Source organism: Vombatus ursinus, unplaced genomic scaffold, assembly GCF_900497805.2.
Source record: "Vombatus ursinus unplaced genomic scaffold, bare-nosed wombat genome assembly UNPS02014818.1, whole genome shotgun sequence".
Classification (NCBI taxonomy): domain Eukaryota; kingdom Metazoa; phylum Chordata; class Mammalia; order Diprotodontia; family Vombatidae; genus Vombatus; species Vombatus ursinus.
In genome coordinates, this window is record NW_020954596.1 from 49,721,441 (window position 1) to 49,743,471 (window position 22,031).

At 34.8% G+C, this 22,031-nt stretch overlaps 1 protein-coding gene across 1 annotated transcript in view; it reads left to right on the forward strand.

Annotated features, from left to right (window-relative positions):
• NSUN7 (NOP2/Sun RNA methyltransferase family member 7) overlaps positions 1-22,031 on the forward strand; it is a 76,551-nt gene that overhangs the window by 43,004 nt on the left and 11,516 nt on the right. Inside the window, exons 8-10 of the mRNA XM_027836407.1 lie at positions 3,488-3,631; positions 6,064-6,165; positions 16,343-16,463. Of these exons, the coding sequence (XP_027692208.1) occupies positions 3,488-3,631; positions 6,064-6,165; positions 16,343-16,463 (367 nt within the window). The remainder of the gene's footprint in view (positions 1-3,487; positions 3,632-6,063; positions 6,166-16,342; positions 16,464-22,031) is intronic.

Consider the following 22,031-nt stretch of genomic DNA (forward strand, 5'->3'; position numbering starts at 1 on the left):
CAATGAAAAAGAGTGGCCCAGTGTGCAATAAATCCAAGAACACCAGTTACTGTTGGAAGGACTCTTTGTGATGATAACTACTGGGAAGACTGGAAAGTAGTTTGACAAAAATTAGGTTTATACTAGCATCTTACGCAATACACCACAAATTAAAAATGGATACATCACCTGAATATTAAAGATCCTACCATAAAAAATCAGAGAAGCAGATCATATACCTTTCAAGTCTGTGGGTATGAGATGAACTTTTGGGCTTAACCTCCTCAAAACACTCCTTTTCAAATATCACTCCATGCTCAAATAGGAATGATGGCTAAAAAGCCCATTATACTTTCATATTGCTCTAATTATTAAGAAGTTTTTGCATATATTACTTCACATCTGCCTTTCTGAAACATCCATATATGCCCTTACTTTTGCTCTCTGGTGTCAAACAGAACAAATCTAATAACTTTTCCATCTGACAACCCTTCACATACTTGAAGATTGCTGTTATATACCCCTCAAATGTTCTCTTAAAAGGATAAGTCCAAACTTTGACCTAGTTCCTGTTTTCTCTCCTCTTCTTGAAACATCTGCTGTATGTAACTTCCACTCATTCAACGAATATCTACTGAGGGCTTACTACATGGTTTTTATATCAATTCATATGACACTTCTGCTTGCTATGTCTTTTTTTCTCTCTCTCCTATCTCTATGCCTTTCATGTTGGTAGGCTTAAAAAATGTTTGTAGAGTTGATTTGAACTTAAGTCTTATTTTTCCTTCAAGATTCAAGTTAGGTCTTATCTCTATGGATTCTTCATCAACTGTCCCAGTTCACTGTGATCTCTTCCTTTGAACTCCTGTATTGTCTAGAACAGGGGTGGGGAACCTGCAGCTTCGAGGCCACATATGATCTTCAGGTGTGGCCCTCTGATTGAGTCCAGGTTTAAAGGATTTGTTCCATAAAGTTAGGATTCACTCAAAGGGCCTCATCTGGGGACCTACAGGGCCACATGTGACCTCGAGGCCACAGGTTCGCCACACCTGGTCTAGTACCTTTCATTTAGCATATGCTACATTCTAGTGTTATATCTTTTTACACATATATCTTTTCTTCCCAGCTAGTCTACAAGATAAAGTTCTCTTTGTATCCCTGTCCAAAACACACACACACACACACACACAAACACAGATCTACATGTACATATATATATCTATATACACACATATGTATATATGTGTGTTGATAATGATAATATACAACTAATTTTAATTTATTTAACAGTAAGGATTTGGTGGGTGGAGTACAAAAACTAGCAGTTAAATGGGTACAATTGAATGCCATTATTATTCTTTAGTATGCTTTTATTTTGAATAATATTTTATTTTTTTTCAATTACATGTAAAAACAATTTTTAACATTCATTTTTAAAAATTTTGAATTTTCAATTCTATTCCTTTCCTAATCCCTCCCTGAGACAGTAAGCAATTTGTTATAGGTTATACACATGTAATCATGCAAAACATATTTCCATATTAGTCATGTTGTAAAAGAAGATGCAGACCAAAAGAAAAAAAAAACAGGAAAAAATAAAGTGAAAAATAGTATGCTTCAAACTGCATTCAGACTCCATCAGTTCTTCTGGATGTGGATAACATTTTCATCATGAATCCTTCGAAATTGTCTTGGATCATTGTATTGCTGAAATTAGCTAAATCATTCACAGTTGATTATTGTACAATATTGCTGTTACTGTGTACAATGAGATTTTCCTGTTTCTGTTCCCTTCACTTTGCATCAGTTCATATAAGTCTTTCTATGTTTTTATGAAATTATCATTATTTCTCATAACACAATAATATTCCATTGTGATCATATATCACAACTTGTTCAGCCATTCCCCAATTGATGGGATATTTTTTATCTTTTTTTTTTATCTCTTTGAGACACAGACCTACTAGTGATATTGTTGGATCAAAGGGTAAGCACAGTTTTATCACTCTTTGGGCATAGTTCCAAATTGCTCTATAGGATGGTTGGATCAATTCACAATGCCACCAACAGTGCATTAGTGTCACAATTTCCCCACATTCCCTCCAACATTTATCATTTTCATTTTCTGTCATATAAGCCAATCTGGTAGGTGTGGGGTGGTTCCTCAAAAGTTGCTTTTATTTGCATTTCTTTAATTGTGATTTAGACCATTTTTTCATATGACTATAGATAGATTTGATTTCTTTATCTGAAAACTGTCTATTCTCATCCTTTGACCATTTCAATTGGGGAATGCCTTGTATGCTTGTAAATTTGACTCAGTTCTCTATATATTTGAGAAATGAAGCTTTTATCAGATATACTTACTGTAAAAATATTTTCCCCAGCTTTCTGCTTTCTTTCTAATCTCAGCTGCATTGGTTTTGTTTGTGCAAAACCTTTTAAATTTAATATAATCAAAATGACCCATTTTCCATCTCTTAATGCTCTCTGTTTCTTATTTGGTCATAAATTCTTCCCTTCTCCACAGATCTGACAGGTACACTATTCCTTGCTCTCCTAACATTTGTTTATGGTATCATCCTCTATATCTAAATCATGTAGCCATTTTGATCTTATCTTAGTATATGGTGTAAGGTCAATACTTAGTTTCTACCAAACTGTTTTTCAGTTTTCCCAGGGGTTTTTGTCAAATAATGAGTTCTTGTCCCCAAAACTTAGGTCTTTTGAGTTTTTCAAACACTAGGTTACTATGGTCATTCACTACTGTGTATTGTGCACCTAATCTATTCCACTGATCCACCATTCTATTTCTTAGCCAGTACCAGATTGTTTTGATGATTACTGCTTTATAATACAGTTTGAGATCTGGTATAGCTGGGCTACCTTCATATTTTTTTCATTAATTCTCTTGATATTTTTGAATTTTTACTTTTTCAGGTGAATTTTGTTATTTTTTCTAGCTCTATAAAGTAATTTTTTGGTAGTTTGGTATGTCATTGGTAAAATTGTCATTTTTACTATATTGGGTTGTTCTACCCATGAGCAAATGATGTTTTTCCAATTGTCTAGATCTGACTTTGTGTGAAAAGTATTTTGTAATTGTGTTCAAATAGTTCTTGGGTTTGTCTTGGCAGGTAGACTCTCAAGTATTTTATATTGTCTACAATTATTTTAAATGGAATTTCTCCATCTCTTGATGCTGGACTTTGTTGGTAATATATAGAAATGCTGATTATTTATGTGAGTTTATTTTACATCCTGCAACTTTGCTAAAATTGTTAATTATTTCAACTAGTTTTTTAGCGGATTCTCTAAGTATATCATCATATCATCATATCATCTTCAAAGAGTCATAGTTTTGTTTCCTCATTACCTATTCTAATTCCTTCAACTTCCTTTTCTTTTCTTGTTACTATAGCTACAATATTGAATAATAGAGGTCATAATGAGCATCTTTTAGCATTGCTTTTATAACCATTTTTCTTATGTTTTCCATTTCTATCAGACATTGAGCTGCTGCATGAAAATTTTACTGACATTGAAGCAAAAGATCAAAGGTTACAGAAAGTTAAAGTTATTCTTCTGCTGCCTCGTTGCTCTGGACTGGGTGTTAGCAACCCAATAGAATTTATTTTAAATGAGAACGAAGGTAATTGTTTTTAGCACAATGCCTGGCACGTGGTAGGCATTTAATAAATGCTTGTTCTCTTCCCCATACTTTTCCTTTGTGTCTTATGGGAGGTAAGTGATAGAAAGTTATAAGCAATTTATAATCTCAATGAGTAGTGATAGAAAGAAGCTAGTTTATTGAAAGCTTGTTTAGATACCCAGTTAAACCATATTACTCTTAGAGAATTTAGGGATGATCCTACAAGAAGACAGCAAATAGGGAAAAAAATGGAAAAGATCTGTCAGGTTATGATAACAAACTCTTCTCCATCAGAGATCCATTGGAATCACTACTTCTGTATACTAATAGTTATCATAGTCCTTAATTTGTTACATGTGGAAATAGAAATGGCACTGAATAAAGTACAAATGGTTTAATCTAGTTTTTTCCCCCAAGAATACATAGAAGACAGCTTTGCCAGGAGTGATACAATTGTGAGGACTTGGAGTGATTAATTCCCAAGATATCTAAATGAGGGGCTGGGTACCAAGCATTTAGAAAAAAAATCAGTTATTCCAAATAAGTACTAACTGATATTCCTACTTTCCTATCTCCATAAAATATTTCTATGAGTATAAACTATACATGTTAGTGGCATCCTTAATGAAGGTATGAGAAGGGAATATTGCAGGCTTTTGAAAAGAATATTCTACAGCAGACCATATCTTCATAGTCACAAAACTGACTGAAAGGTGCATATAATACAATTCTATTGTGCTTATTCTTGTTGACTATGAAAAATTTAATTTGGTGGAGCAAGATGTTATTCTCAAGGATTTCTATCAATAAAGTATCTCTCATGTATATGTTAAGATTTTACAAGATTCCTTGATAGATATAATAGTATAAATAGCTTTGTTACATAACCCAGTGATTATTAAGTCAGGCATACATCAGGGAAGATGTATGTATTTGCCATTGTCATGAAAGAGATCAAGAACAAAGTCCATGAAAGATGGATTCCCTGGAGAGATGAGGTCCTTCAGATGTTCATATTTACTAATGGCATTGTACTAAATTCATCAAATCCCAAAAAACTGCTGAGTCTCGTAAATGAGATAGATAATCACTCAAAATAATTTGGCCTAATTATCCATACAGAAAAAAACAAGGAGATGGGTAAAGAATGCCTATAATTCAGATTATGATAATTCCATTGAAAGAAAAGCCCATAGAGCTGGTCTTTTCACACTTTTAACTTAGATCCTATGTAGCTATGAGGTTTGGACAATCCCAAAGAATTAAAGAAACATGTAACTGAAAGGTCAGTGATGATACATGGTATAAAATATGTTATCAGAGAAATATGTGTTTGGAACTATAGGGCAACTAAGTAGTGCAGTGGATAGAGCACTGGGCCTTGGAATCAGGAAGACTCATCTTCATGAGTTCAAATCTAGCCTCAGACACTTGCCAGTTGTATGACCCTGGATAAGTCACTTAACCCTGTTTGTCTCAGTTTCTCATCTTTAAAATGATCTGGAAAAGGAAATGGAAAACCACTCCAATATCTTTGCCATGAAAACCCCAAATGGGGTCACAAAGAATTAAACATGTCAGAAAAATGACTTAACAACAAGAACATATGACTAGAAAAGGAGTTGTAGCAAGAGCCAAAGGTAACTGATGGACATCCTGTATACTCCTTTGATATCCATGTAAAGTTAATTGATCTACAGGATTACTGGGAAAATCCTGTTTTAATTATTTTAAACTATCCATTGATGAAAATTTTATATTATTTAAGAATGTAATTGAGGCAGTAGATGATGTAGTTAAAGGAAAATATCTGGTACTTTGATAAGTGGGATTAGAATGTGAGTATAACAGCATAGATGAAAAAATGAGTTTTGGGAAGAAAAAAATGATGATTGATTTATTAAATACTCAAGGTCACACCAGTAGTAAGTAGCAGTGCTGTTCCACTAGATTCTACCTCCAGTGTTCTTTCCTTTATGCCAGGATGCTGAAATAGTACAGAGAAAGTTATTTAGCATGCCTCCAAAAGGAGGAGGGCAGGCAAGATTGTGGATGTGTTCCATGTTTGAGAAGGTGACTGAAGCTAGACCCAGGGGACCTGGAGCAGGACATTTCACCCCTCTGAGCCTCAGGGTCATCATCTATGAGCTGGAGACAATGATGCAGTTGTGAGGAACACGCTTAAAAGGGATGTGAAGCACTAGTTCAAACCATAAAATGCTATATATGTATCAGCTATTTTTACATGGTTTGCCTAGAGTAATTTCTTAGAATCTCAAAGGAAAAAAATTATTTACTGGGGAATTAGAAGTACTATAACTTTGGACACATGTTCTACCTGAAAAAACTTTAATTTGTAGATGAAATAATTATAATTAAATGCTGGTAATATCTAAAATGTATTAAATGCATTGTTTCCTTTTCCTATTTAGATGCAGAATTGCTTAAAGATCACTCTCAAGGCTCCATTGCAAAAGATAAACTTAATGTTCTTGCTGAACAGCAATATAAACAACTAAAACATGCAATGCAGTGTAAGTTAGCTTTCATATCAATCTTGTTCTTCCCCCAAATATATACCTCATTACCTTATACTGATACCTCATTTATCCATATCGTCAAGGTGTTCTACATATAAATGAGTTTTCCTAACTTTTGAACTTATCTCTTTAAATGTCAAATTTTATATTTAATTATATATATTTAATAAATATATTTAATCATGACCATAATTGTATTTAATCATAATGATAAAAACATTCTAAAATGTAGTTACATATACACAGATGTATACATTACACATACACCTATGTATATATAAAAATCTACCTTTTTAGACATAAGATACTTAATAAATTTATCTCCTCTTGATGACTAAGGATTCCTCATGATGAAACATCAATTTTTGTACTATAAAGAAATAATTGTTCTCTTTGCTATAAGCTCTTTCTTCTTCTGCAGGTTTTATGCCTGTTTCTAAAAAAAATAACCTCTTCCTTCTAGTCTTTGTCTAGTTTGCTACTTTGAATCTTCTAGGAAGATCAGTTCGTGAAAATACACACGTGTGCTAAAATGATTATATTAAATAATATATCAAGATCCTAAGAATGAGCCAAAGTATATGGTTCAGTGTAGGGAATTTTAGACAACTATTTTGTTTGCTTATATACCTTGTTTTTGCCTACCTCTAGGTTTAGGGCTATCTTTAACAGCATTGAGGCTACTGTAAGAGTAATCTCCATATAAATGCAATGTTACTGTAGTTTTGGTGAGCACTAAAAAGTGTTTACTATCCATCACCAAATCATTTTATTTTTAGTCTTTTAGTCTTTGAGTTTAACTTCCTAATCTAATTAATTATTAACTTCTGGATTTGAATGAAATCATTAGATGATTATATATTTGTTCCCATTTAGTACCATTTATCAAAGAGTAGGTAGAGGGAACAGCTAGGTGGTGCAGTTATAGAGAACTAATTATAGCACAAATGGTCTTTGGTATGATATGCTGACCCATGTTATATGCTGATTTGCAGCTGAAATTTCCTGTATGTGTGATCTAACCCTATTAGAGTATGAGTTCCTTGGGAGCAGTCTGACTATTTTAGGAGTTGAGAGAAGGGAGCTGAAGTTATCAAGGAAGATTGTTTTGAAGAGGTGGGCTTGAATTGGATCTTAAAGTGGTTAGGCAAGTAGGTGGTGTATTTTAGAGTAAAGTGTTATAGCTGGGGATAATAGTTTTCTAGGTCAGATTTTGTTTTGGAGGCAGTCGGGGTTAAGTGACTTGCCCAGGGTCACATAGCTAGTAAGAGTCTGAAGCTGGATTTGAACTAAGGTTTTCCTGGATTCAGGGCCAGTGCTCTATCCACTGTGCTACCTACCCTCTAAGATTTTTAAATTGGGTGCTGTCTTGCCTTTTCCCTGAAAATCAGACTGGCATCTAACAGTGACAAATTTAACTTGGTTGGTGCAAAAAAGATGAAGATTGAGATATGTCTATTTACCCTTTTTACTCATTATGTACCCTGCCTCCCCCATCACTGCCTTATTGTGGCAGAGGGGCTTGCTTAGTTTAATTAAACTATGAGCTATGCTATGCAGGGTTACCTAAGATGGACAGGTCATAGTGGAGAGTTCTGACAAAAGATGATCCATTGAGTGAGAAGGAAATGGCAAACCACTCCAATATCTTTGCCAAGAAAACCTCATGGACAGTATTAAAAGGATAAAATATATGACATTGGAAGATGAGCCCCTCAGGTTAGAAGATGTCCAACACACTACTGGGGAAGAGTAGAAGACAATTACATGTAGCTCCACTACTAATGAAGTGACTGGGCCAAAGTAGAAAGGAAGATCAGCTGTGGATGTGTCTGGTGATGAAAGCCAAGTCCAGTGCTGCAAAGATCGGCATTGCATAGAAACCTGAAATGTGATATCTATGAACCAAGGTAAGCTAGATGTGGTCAGACAGGAGATGGAAAGTCTAAACATCCACATCTTGGGTATTAGTGAACTCAAATGGACAGGAATGAGTGAATTTAATTGAGATGATCATTACATATATAACTGTGGGCAAGAATCCCTTAGAAGAAATGGAGTAACCCTCATAGTCAAGAAAAGGGTGAGAAAAGCAGTACTGGGGTACAATCTCAAAAATGACAGAATGGTATCTGTTCAAATCCAAGGCCAACTGTTCAGGATCACAGTAATACAAGTCTATGCTCCCATCATTGATGCTGAAGAGGCCAAAGCTGATCAGTTCTATGAAACCCTACAACATCTTCTAGAAATAACACCAAAAAAGATGCCACATTCATCATAGGGGATTGCAATGCTAAAGAAGGAAATCAAAAGATAATTGGAATAACAAGCAAGAGTATAAAATGCAAAATGAAGTACAAAATGAAGCAGGGAAGAGACTAATAGAGTTTTGTCAACATAACTCACTGGTTGACTCTACACATGGACATCACCAGATACTCAACATTGAAATCAGATTAATTATATACTTTGAAGCCAAAAGAAAAGCTTTACACAGTCCTAAAGCACTCTTGAAGTGCTGCACTCCGTACGCCAGCAAATTTGGAAAACTCAACAGTGGTCACTATATTGGAAAAGATCCGTTTAAATCCCAGTCCTAAAGAAGGGCAATGTTAAAAAATGTTCAAATTACCAAATATTTGTGCTCATTTAACATGCCAGCAAGGTTATGTTTAAGATTCTATAAACTAGGCTTCAAGAATTACCAGAAGAGCAGGCTGGTTTTCCAAGAGGCAGAGAAACTGGAGACCAAATTGGCAACATTCATTAGATTTATAAACCCATATGTGGCCAAGAAGGAGCAGTCAGAACCAAATATGGAACAATTAATTGATTTAAGATTGGAAAAGGATTACAAGGTTGTATATTGTCTACCTTATTGATTTAACTTATATGCAGAATACCTCATATGAAAGGCCATGATGGACAAATCAAAAGCCAGAATTAATGTTGCCAGGAGAAATAATATTAACAGTTTGAGATATGCCAGTCTGATGACAGAAAGTGAAGAAGAATTAAGAAACCTCTTGATGAGGGTGAAAGAAGAGAGTTAAAAAGCTAGCTTGAAACTTAACATTAAAAAAAAAAAAACCAAGATCTTGGCAACTGGTCCCATTACTTCCCAGCAAATAGAGGGAAAAGAAATGGAAGCAGTGTCATATTTTATATTCTTGGGCTCAAAGATCACTGCAGACAGCAACTGCAGCCATGAAATTAAGACACTTGTTCCTTAAAGGAAAGCTATGACAAATCTAGACAGTATTTACTAAAAAGCAGAGATATCACCTTGCTGAAAAAGTTCCATATAGTCAAAGCTATGTTTTTTCCTGTAGCAATCTATGGTTGTGGGAGTTGGACTATAAAGAAAGCTGAGCGTGGCAGAATCAATGCTTTCAAATTGTACTGGAAAACTTTTTTTTTTTTTTGCTGATAAATAAAGTTATAACAGTTTTCGAATGTTTGTTCAAAGTTCTTTCCAACTATTTATTTAGTAGAGAATAAATCTTAAAAATAAATTTGAGTGAGATTTCTATAGAAGTTTTTGGCCATTGGACACTTAGGTTGCAAGCATGAGGGACTGAGGAGATGGTATAGCTTTCCACTGTAATAAGGAAATTAGAAAGTAGAGAGAGTTTAAGATGTCTAAAAGACAAATGGAACTGTGATATTGGAGATCAGCAGAGGGGTTAGGGATAGATAGGTGGATCAGCATTTATCAGCATAGATATTAATAGAATTATCAGCATAGGGATGATAATTAAGTCCATGGTGATCAACAAGTAAAATAGTCTAGGGGAAAAAGGGAAGAGGGTTCAGGACAAAGACCTGTGAGACATCCATGGTAAGTAAGCATGATGTGGGTAAGGATTTAGCAAAGGATATTGAAGGAGTGGACTGATAGGAAGAGAACAAGGAGAAAGTGGTGTCCAAAACACCTAGAGAGAAAAGAGTATTAAGGATAAGAGAGCAATCAATAGCTTCAGAGAGATTAGGAAGAATAAAGATTGGAAAAGGCCATTGAATTTGGCAATTAAGAGATCACTGCTAACTTTGGAAAGAGCAGTTCTGTTGAGTAAATCAGAATTATGTTAGGAAGCCAGATTTGAAGGGGTTAGGGAGGGAGGGAGAGGAGAGAAAGAGGAGGCACCTATTGTAGATGACCTATTCGGTGAGTTTGGCCACAAAACTCACAAAGAGATATAGAGCAATAGTATTTTGGAAAAGTCAGGTGATGGGTTGTTTTTTGTTTTTCTTTTTATGGGGAGAATGTAGATATGTTTGTAAGCAGTAGGAATTGAGCCTGCTGGAAAACTTTTGAGAGTCCTTTGGACAGCAGGGAGATCAAATCAGTCAATACTTTAAAATATTAACTCAGACTATTCATAGAAACAAAAAACATGAACTTGGACCAGACTTTGGGAGATAGTAGAGGATAGAAGGGCCTGGTGTGCTATGGTCCATGGAGTCATGAAGAGTCAGACATGACTGAAAGACTGAACAACAACAACAACTCATTGTGTGTTTGTAAACTTCAGCCCTATATCCTCTGCCTTGGGGTTTCCAGGTGGGAACAGTGTCTCAGAGCCCACTAAAATCCTGCCATCTACAAAGGGCTTTTAGTAATCCTGTTTTAATTATCAAATATGTCATGTGATATAGTCACTTTTTAATTTATATGTAGAGGTTTGTCTTTCGGTACCTTAGTTGATGCAGTGTGTTGCTAATGAAGTTGAGTTATGATTCTCTTATGATTCAGGTAGACTTAATGTTCTGTGGTCTCAGACAACATCCTAATCCTGGAATAGCCATATAGGAAATATGTATGGAACTTCAGGGAAGATGATGGAGTAAGCAGTTGCAAGTGAGCCTGTCTCTTTATGATCCTCCTCAAAAATAACAATAGAATTGCCCAAACAGAATTGCTAGAAATTCTCAAAAGGGAAATGAAACTCAATGAAAAGATGAACAAACCAAAGAAGATAATAATAATCGAGTAAGAGTTCTCAACATCCTCTGTGGGGGCTAGATGTACTCCAAGGGGTATAAGAAACTTGTCATTGGGTTTGGGGGGATATTTGCTAAATATATTATACTGTTGAAATATTTCAGAAATTACAAATTGACTTCCAAAATCAATATTTTTGGTATTCTTTTAGAGAAGAAAAGTTCATCTCTTTATTTTATTTTTTTATGGATGTATGCATAGCATGTCCTTGGCATTTTGTTTCATATTAAATAAAGGGTATTGGAAGGTTTATGTAAAAAGCCAAGGGACATGGACCTCAAAAGATGGCGCATCCTGTAAGAGAAGGCAAAACAGCAGAAGAAAGGCACATTGAAACATTAAGAAAAAGACATCAGAAACAAAGCAAAAAAAAAAAAAAACAAAAACCCAAAACAAAACCCAACCCTGTAAGAAATGACTAACTTGAAACCGACATACCAAAGGAACTAAAGAACTGAAATCATCTCAATAAAATCAGAAAAATTTAAAATAGAACTGAACACATACACATATAAACTTGGGCAAAATTCAAGGAAAAGCAATGTAGCTAAAATTTTGTGAGATTATGACAGAATTCTGCAAAGTGCATAATAAAAAAGCAAGTGAGTCTGAAAATACTAGTGGATACAACCAAAATGATTAACACAGTAGAAGTTAAATGACAGATAGTAGTTGAAACAAATTCCAAATAACTCAAGTGGAAAAAAAGATTGGGAAGATTCAAAGTGATGGATTTAGTGGAAAGGAAACCTTAGAATTAGTGGAGTCCCAGAAATCGTTTTTTTTAAAAAAAGGATCTGATTGTTTTATTTTTGGAAATTATATGACAAAACCTATCAGAACCATAAAAAAACACCACCAAGCAACATTCTGCAAAGAGACAGCATCCATATAATCCCTGACAAAGAGAAATTAAATTTGCACATCATTCATCAGACTTCAAAACTCTGAAAAAGAAAAAAAAACTTCCCAATTTCCAGAAGGAAAGAAAGGTTTTACTTATAAACTCATTGAGTACAGAGATTATTTTATTTTTGGCTTTTCATTCCCAAGCACCTAGCTCAGTGCTTGGCATACATATTAGATATACACATGTCTTTTGATTGATTTTTTTAAAAAAATCTCTTACAGAGTTAACGAGATTTTTCTCAAAGAAAAGTGATCCCTAAAATTGAAATAACTTTAATAAATAAAACTTTTTTTGAAATAACTTTTTGAAATAACTTTTAATAAATAAAATTTTAATAAAATAAAATAAATAATTTTAATAAAATAAAATTTTATTGAAATAACTTTTAATAAATAAAATTAAAAAACATGGGCCTTCTTCAACTTCACTTATTTTTTACCAGCAAACCAAAGTACATTTAAAGGATATTTGAAAAAAAAACAAAAAAACAAGAGAAGCTTAAAGAATTCCTGGAGGAAAAAAAAAGTCATGCCCCCCAAAAAGTCTTTGGAACTGAGATAGAGAGACCTTGAAGAGTTAAGTATTTAGAATAATATATACTTTTCAGCTGTGATTAATTGTTACCTTAATGTAAGAGCCTGTAGAAAATGATCGCAAATTATTACACTATTATCTTGGCTAAAGTATTGAATTATATAATTGGGATTGAAAAAAGAATAACAACAGATAAAATGAAAAGAAATTAGATTTTTCAATTAAGGGAATGCTATAAATAAAAAAAAGAAAATGCAGGTCATTGAGGATTGCGAGGGGAGAAGATAAGGTGAAGAACTTTTACAAAGGTGGGGTGGTGTGGAGTTTTAAAGACACACAAGCTTTAATGTAAAATTGGGAGTTCTCTTTAGTATTCTTTGACTTACAAATAGAAGTTATAAAATAAGAATGCTTATGTTCTCATCTAAAAATTGAATAACAATTTAACAAAGAATGGTAGAAGTCCAGCATATCATTTGCAGAAGGGGAATGTAAAATGACATGACCTCCAGTATAAAAAGGAAAAGAATTTTATAAAAATTTCTTTTTAAAAAACATAATTCAATTTTTTAAATTAATTTTTTTGTTCTAAATTCTTTCACTCCAACCAACACCTCCCCTGCCCATTGGGAAGGCAAGAAATAGAAAACTCATTACAAATATGAAGTCATGCAAAACAAATTTCCACATTAGCCATATTAAAACAAAAATGAAATGTTCTATAGCAATGGTACCCAACTTTTTTAATGTTCAAAAAAATCTTATGGATACCATATATGATAGTAATTGTCATCTGTTATAATAATAGATAATGACAAAAGGCTAATTGAATTTAGTGACACTTAAATGAAGTATACATTTTATTAATAATAGCACCTACATACATTTGAAAAATAACAATACATAAAGTTTAAGACATTGTCTACAGAAAGCATGTATGCTTATTTATGGATTTACTTGTGAAATCAGGAACTCCTTGCTTGATTCCACTGCCCTCTAGGGTTCGTTGGATTCCAGATTGAGAATCACTGGTCTACATGAAATTTATCTAATGCAAAAAGATACATACAAATTTGGTGGGCTAAAATTTATCATGCTGCAACTAGTTGAAGAAAATCTGTAGTAGCATTTCTGTTATCTTGTTGTTTAGTCACTTGCAGTCATGTGCAACTCTTCCTGACCCCATTTTGGGTTTTTCTTGGCAAAGGTACTGGAGTGATTTGCCATTTCCTTCTTCAAGTCATTTTACAGGTGAGCAAACTGAGACAAACAGAGTTAAGTGACTTGACCAGGGTCATACAGCTGGTAAGTGTCTAGGCCAGATTTGAACTTAGTCTTCCTGACTCTAGGTTTGGTGCTCTATCTACTGTACCACTCAGCTGCCCTTCTGTTATTTGCCAGAGTTAAATTAAAAGAAGGAAGCACTGAGAAGACAGTTAAGGAAATTATATTATGTATAAAGGTATCATTAAAAATGAAAGCATATTGATTACTAGTATGTATGCATAAAGTAAAATATCAGGTGAATTTATAGAAGAAAAGCTTATGTTCTTACAAGATGAAATAGAACAGTTTATATATATGCATATATTTGCATATATATAGGACATGTTTTAATACCTTACTATCAGACTATCATAAATTAAACAAAAAGATAAATAAGAAAAAGGACTCACATGTACAAAAATATTTATAGCAGCTCTTTTTGTGGTGGCAAAGAATTGGAAGTTGAGAGGATGCCATCAATTGGGGAATGGCTGAACAAGTTGTGGTATATGAATGTAATGGAATACTGTTGTGCTATAAGAAATGATGAGCAGGCAGACTTCAGAAAAACCTGGAAAGTCTTGTATGGACTGATGCTGAGTGAAGTGAGCAGAACCAGGAGAACATTGTACACGGTAACAGCCATGTTGTGCGATGACTAATGTTGATAGACTTAGCCCTTCTCAGCAGTGCAAGGATCTAAGACATCTCCAAAGGTCTCATGATGGAAAATGTTATCCACATCCAAAGAAAGAACTATGGAGTTTGAATGCAGATCGAAGCATACTATTTGCTATTTTTTCTTTTTGTTTTGTTTTGTTTTCTCTTTCTTGTGGTTCCTCCTATTGGTTCTAATTCTTCCTTACAACATCACTAATGTGAAAATATGTTTAATAAGAATGTATATGTATAGCCTATGTCAGATTGCATGCTATCCTGGGGAAGGATGTTGGGAGGGAGGGGGAGAAAAATTTAAAACTCAAAAGCTTATGGAAGTCGTTGTTGATAAATCAAAATAAATTAATAATAATAATAAAAAGATAAATACGAACTTGTAAGCATAAAGAGAGTATTGAAAAGAATGGATTTAATAGACATATGGAGATAATTTAATGTAAAAAGGAAGGAAAGTTAATTTATTTCAAGTCCACATAGAATATATACTTATCTTTTTGTCATAGAGAAACAGAGTTAGATGTAACTATAAATACCATGTTTACTGATCATTACAACAAAGATAAAAGTAAATGTAGTGTCCTGTCCAGAAAGGTGTCTATATAGAGTTTAAAACCCAATTTATTGAACAATACCTGGGTTAAAGAAGAAATTATAAAACTCACAGATTACCTCAAAAATAATGGTAGCAAAAACTATCAAAGTTTATGCAATGCAGCTCAAGTATTACTTAAAGGTAAAATTGTATCATATATATTGATTATGATTATGCAAAAAACTTATAGCAAGCAAACCTTATGAAAAGACAGGAAAAAGTCATAGAGCAGATTGTTGTTATTATTTTATGTTCATATTTTTCTTACCTTAAAATGAGACTAGATTCGAGATTATGGTTTTATTTTGGATTTGATTCTTTATTTTGTTCACCCATATTTGTTGATATTTTTATTATATAAAGTATTTTCAAAAAATGCATGTTGGTCCTGAGGGGGATCAGGCGAGATAAGATTGTACCCATGGCTCATTCCCGATGCATTACTACTACCACAATTAGAAAAACATTTGAGTTCACATTCAATTAATTAGGCCTAGATCAAGTGCCCCTTTCTCCTTGAAGGCTTCCCTCATCCTGCTTCTCTTAGAGTTTCTCGTGCTCTTCTGAACCTTCATATATGCTTGTATTGTAGTTCAGTGCTTGACTCGAACTTGCCGCTAAACTGTAAACTGCTTGGGAAGAGGAACTTTGTTGTTTTTCATCACTGTGTCCTGACTACATGACATCATACTCTCTCACTGTATGTCATCTCCTGATCGACTTCATTAGTTCTTATGGGTTCAGTTATGCAGATTCCAGTTCTATGCCTATGTGAAGCCTTTCCTGCTCCCTTGAGCTGCTAGTGTTCCTCCAAATTAATTTGCGTACATTTTGCATCTAATTTTCTGTGTACATGTTATATTATTTGAAAGAATGTAAGTTCCTTGAAGGCAGGAATTGTTTTGTTTTTGGTTTTGTTTTTTAATCCCTGCTCCTGCCGTAGTACCTGGCACATAGTAGTTAATTAATAAGTGCTTGTTGATTGATTATATTTAATAGGTACTTTAAAATACGTTTGTTGAATTAAACTTAATAGTATACCAATGTTATCTTTATATGCAAAGGATATTAAGGACAATGTTACCATTCTAGATGAAATAGGAAATGAAGATATTTTGAGTTGTACCAGATTTGTATAGGATTGTTAACATGAACAGTGACCACTTTTTCCTGTTAAATACAGTTAACAAAGTACAAGCAATTGTTTACTGCACATGTTCAGTTTATCCGGAAGAAAATGAAGTTGTTGTTAAAAAAGCACTGGAACTTGGAGTTGAAGGGAATAATAAAATACAACCTTACAGGTAAGGGGAAAAAAGGATTCTCCTAATTTACCTTCACAAAGTAAAAATCTGATTTTTGTAGTAAATTGTATAAAAGACAGCTCAGAACCTTCTGTTAGACCTCAATAGGACTAAATAGTATACCTTTTATAACTCATTCTCTAAAACCTATACATTATACAGAGGACTGTGTTGGTAAATGTTTAACAACCAGCTCTTTTAAAGGACACACTTTTAAGTTTAATCGGCATTATTAACGTTTTCTGCATCATTTTTAAAAGTCTAGACAATTAATTAAACAGTAAATCAAGATCTGATTTGTCATCTTTGCTAAATGTTCACATTAAAAATTTAATAATTGGCTCTCAAGAACCTGTTAGCTCTAGCATACCCCTCCTTCTAGGGTTCTCCCCATTTTATCAGTTTGGCAATATTATTCTCATATTGTTAGGTAGCATAGATTTTTGTTGTTCTAGTAGAGGATTCTCTAACTTTCATTTGCATTATAGAAGTTATTAGGATGGATCAAAATTCTGTGTATGTTTCAGAAATTTTCATTAGATATGATATTTAAGATCTTTTTCTGAACCAAACTTGAAAACTCCTACAAATACAACATTTCCATATACAAAAGAATACCAGAAAAAGAGGATTGCATTTGAAACTATGAATCTGTCAAATACTCCCTTTTTTTTAAAGCATATAATAAATTAAACATGTTAGTTTCAGAGCTGTCCTGCATGATTCTCTTCCTCTGAATTTAGTTTTGTTTTCTTCTCTGTCTTTAAATTATGCTTCCATGACCCTCCATTCCTTCTCTTCTTGTTTTTGGAATCTCTATCTCCAGCTCCCTTCCCAACAAATCTCCACCCAACCCCAAGTTTTTAAACACCTCCCCTGTAACAAATAAGCATAGTTAAAGCAAAGAAAATTTATACATTGACTCTGTCCCTTTAAAACACAGGTCTCACTCTGTACCTCTGGTCTATCACTTTGGCTGTGAGGACGAGAGTAGCCCAGGCCCTCATCAATCACTGGTCATCATTTCAGGTTCTTAAGTCTTTCAAAGCTTTGTTTTGTTTTAATTTTTTAGTGTTGTTCCTGTATGCCTTGTTCTCCTGACTCTGCTTACTTTACTCTGAATCAGTTCATGCAAGTCTTCTCAGGTTTCTCTGAATCCATTTCCTTGGTCACTTCTTATAGGACAATCATTTTCCATTAATGTGCCCATCTCCTTCCCGATTGATGGGTGCCTCTTTAGTTTCCAGTTCTTTGCTATAAGAAGTGCTGCTGTAAACATGTCTGTCCATATGTGTCCTTCTCTGTTTCTCTGAGTGTGTGCCTCCCAGTCTTGGGTCAGAAGTCATGCACAATTAGCAGCTTCAGAGGCATCATTCTAAATGCTTTCCAAAATGGTCAGAAAGATGGACAACTCTGTCAATAGTGCGTTTGTATTCCTGGCCTCCCATAACTCCTCCAACAATGGTGATTCTTCTTCTCACTCTCTTTGCCAATCTGATATGTATGTGGTAGAGCTGCAAAGTTTTTTGAATTTGCATTTCTTCTACTATGAACACTGTGGAGCATTATTTCACATGGTTGTTGATTGCTCAGATTTCTTCCCTTAGACTGTCTCTTCATATTCTTTCACCATTTATTAATTTGAGTATGACTTTTATTCATATATATATGTATATGTGGATATACATATATATGTATATATATACACATATATGTTTTTTTTAGTGAGGCAGTTGGTGTTAAGTGACTTGCTAGTGAGTATTATGTGTCTGAGGCCGAATTTGAACTCAGGTCCTCTTGACTCCAGGGCCAGTGCTCTATCCACTGCACCACCTAGCTGCCCCATATTCTTATATATTTGAATCAGTTTTCTATATATCTTAGATACCAGATCTTTATCAGGAAAACTTACTGGTTTATTTGGCTTCAGGGACTTGGGTTAAAGCACATATACCTGGGTTCAGGATCTCTAGAAACTTGGTACATAGAGAAATGATACAGTCATGAGTTTCATTGTTATGCAACACATCAAGCGGGCAAAACAGCATATACACACATTATAGTCATAGAAATAGGCAGAATTTTGTCTCCATATACAAGGAAATAATCCCAATGTCTTAAGCTCTGGTCAGTATACATAGTACTTATTTCTGTTTCCTCTTCTGTATTCTTTCAATGTGGGTTTTGTTCATAGTTCTTTGAAGTCTTTCTATTCATTGTTAGTCCCTGGGTGCTAAAATGTTCTTCACCGCTGCTGCCACTGCACTGCACTCCTGGCCGTACCCCACCCCAGTGTCCGCATATACCTCTCAGTCTGTCTTCCTAAGTTGCCCTGGGCTGGAAAAATGACTCCCTGTGGCTTTTTCTTGGCTTTCTCAGTCAGAATCAGGCATAACACATTTTCTAGGTTGTTGTGGAGGAAGTGTGTTGGGTGTACTGGGCAAATATGACTCTCATTCCACCATCTTGACTCTACTTCGCCAAAGTACTTTTATGTATAATGCAATGTCTGACATTAGCTTCTGCCCTTTTTTGTTCCTCCGCTGTTTTTACAGATCAATTTAGGGACCTGCAAATTTTTAGTGCTCCCCAGGTAGTATGATCTGGGGACAGGTTTGTTCACTGTCCTCTTGGTCTGAGCTCTGCAGCTTCCCAGGTTTGGGTCTTTTGGCTTGTGTGTGATTGGGTTTCCATAGACTGCTGCTGGACTTAGTCACTGTTAGCCCCTGAGAAGGCTCTGCAATGGGTTAACAGGAGATTATGCTGGTTCAGAGCCACTGAACTTGTCTCTCTTTTAATCTTGGTTTGCTGCCTTAGTTATCCCCCTGTAGGATTACATGCTGGGCTGCAGGTTGGAAATGAACTGCCGCTTTGCTCCTAGACTCAGAGCCACCCAGCTGTGTATGTTTCTAGAGCTTGCTTCTTGATCAATACTCAGCCAGGGCTCCCTTAGTCTATGGGACTTGGAATGGGGTATGGAACAGCAGAGTTGCCAATGGCACGTGTTCCTGTTCCCAGTGCTAGTGTAGGGGGTCCACTGGGATCTCTTTCTGACTTAGTGCCTCTAGGCTTGGTGTTCAATCTTATCCTCCTTATTGTCCCTGGGTGCTGGAATATTCCTCACTGCTGCTGCTGCTACACTGCACTCCTGGCCATATCCTACCCCCAGTGTCCACACAGTTTTGTTTTGTGTTTTGTTTTGTTTTGTTTTGTTTTGTTTTGTTTTTGTCTTCCTGAGCTACCTGGGCTGCTAAAATGACTCCCTATACTTTTTCTTGGCTTTCTCGATCGGAATTTGTTATAAAACATTTTTAGGTTGTTGTGGAGGAGGTTTAGTGGGTGAACTGGGCAAAGATACTGACTCTCATTCCATCATCTTGACACCACCTTTTCCCCAATATACTTTCTATGTAGCATCACTTTATTTCATCAAATAGCTTTAATTCCTTTCAAATTAAGGACTTTTCAATCTAGTTTAGTGCCTTTGATTTATTGATTAATACATGTGCTTATCACAGTGTCTAGCTTACTTATTAAGTAGGCACTTAATAAATATTTAGTGATTGCTTATTGATTAAGGTAGTGAGGTAGAGTGATTGATCAATTCATTTGGTCCCTACCCTTACACTCGTTAGCTTGTTTTCTTGATTCTTTTTTATGTTCTTTGAATAAAGTGAACTTTGTGCTACTACACTGTCACAACAATTTAATTGGTATTCCTTTCTAAAGGGACCAAACTTATTACATAAAAATTCTTTCACTGCATAGTTATACTTACATATGTGTGCTGTCACATCATAACAATAGACTTCTTAAAAGCAGATGAGGTATATCAATGCATAAGAACTTCACAGAACTCTGCAAACAAAAACTTCAACTTACCTAAAGTAAGAATGAAGTTTAACATCTCACGAGTGGATTGTACTTTCAAGCTATTCAGTCAGCTTACTCTTTGCAGTTCTATAAGCTATTCACACTAACTATCATCTTCATCTTAGTTCTGCAAGGAAAATATCTACTATCATTTGTTTTGGCTAATATTTGACGTGAAAGCATTCCTTGGATATCTAACGGTAGCCTAATGACAGTCACTCATAGGATGCTTAAGTTAATGACATATCTTTTATGTTTTGCAGCAGTTATTTAAAGGGCCATTATGTAGAAGTGGTAACATAGTATAGTGGAAAGATCACTGCTGAACTTGGTCAGAATACCTCATTTCCAACTCCCAATTCTAAGAATGATAAAGTGCTTTGCAAACCTTAAAGTATATAAATTTGAGCTTATTGGTATTATTATTCCTCTGTTGTGTGACCTTAGTTGAGTTCCTTAACTTTTCTGAGCCTTAATTTCTTTGTCAATAAAATGGAAATGACAATATTTATACACCAACTTATAGGGTTTTTGTGAAGAAAAGGTTTTGTAACCTGCAAGTGCCATATAGATTTTGATTTACTTCCATTGTCTCATGAGTACATAATATTCTTCATCCTCCAAATCTTTGAAATCTGAAAATTCCCAATCTTTGAAATTGATATCTGGAAGCCCCTAGAACAAAAGAACGTTGGTCTTGTTATCCTGAGCTTTCTTCTAGCACCTAGAACCTGTGTTACCTAAATGTGTATGACCTCCCTATTGGTCATAGCTCTAGAGGTAGGAGTGACCTCCCAAGCTTATAGAATTCATCCTCTCCTCCCATTTAAAAATAATTTTGTAATTTTTTCCATGATCAGGCATTCATTTCCTTTCCCTACTATGCTGCCCACCCCCAACTGAACAGCAATGACAAAAAAGAAAAATTAAACCCTCAAGATATATATGCGTGGTTAAGTGACTTAAATTCCTTCATTGACCGTGTCCCAAAATGTATGTCTCACTTTTCACCTTGAGTCCCTCACCCCTCTGGCAGGAGGTGGGCATCATACTTCGTACTCATTCCTCTGGTGTTGGGGTTTATTAGAAAAGCAGATTTCTAAATTCTTTCAAAATTATTTTTCTTTATAACGCTGTTTTCATTGTATGAATTGTTTGGGTTTTGCTTACTTCATTCTGCATTAATTCATAAAATATTCTCAGTTTTCTCTGAAACTATCCACTTTGCCATTTCTTTTGGCCCAACATTCCATTTGCATTCATATACCATAATTTGGTTAGTTCTTTCTCAACAAGTGAGCAGTCACTTAGCTTCCTGATTTTTGCTCCTAGGAAAAGAGCTTCTCTAAATATTTGTGTGTGTGTGGTTCTTCTTCTTCTTTCTTTGATCTCTTTGGGATATATAGCTATTACTAATTATCTCTGGGTCAAAAGAAATGCAGTTTAGTGACTTTGGGGGCGTAGTTCCAAAATGTTTTCCAGAATGACTAGACCAACTGACAGGTCCACAACAGTGTGTTGGTATATCTGTTTAGGCAGCGAGGTGGTGCAGTGAATGTATCACTGGGACTGTGGTCAGGAAGACCTGAATTCAAACCTGACTTCAGATACCTTTGTTTGTCTCAGTTTCCTCTACTGTAAAATAGTGATAATAATAGCCATGTGCCTCACAGGGTTGTCAGGATCAAATGAGAT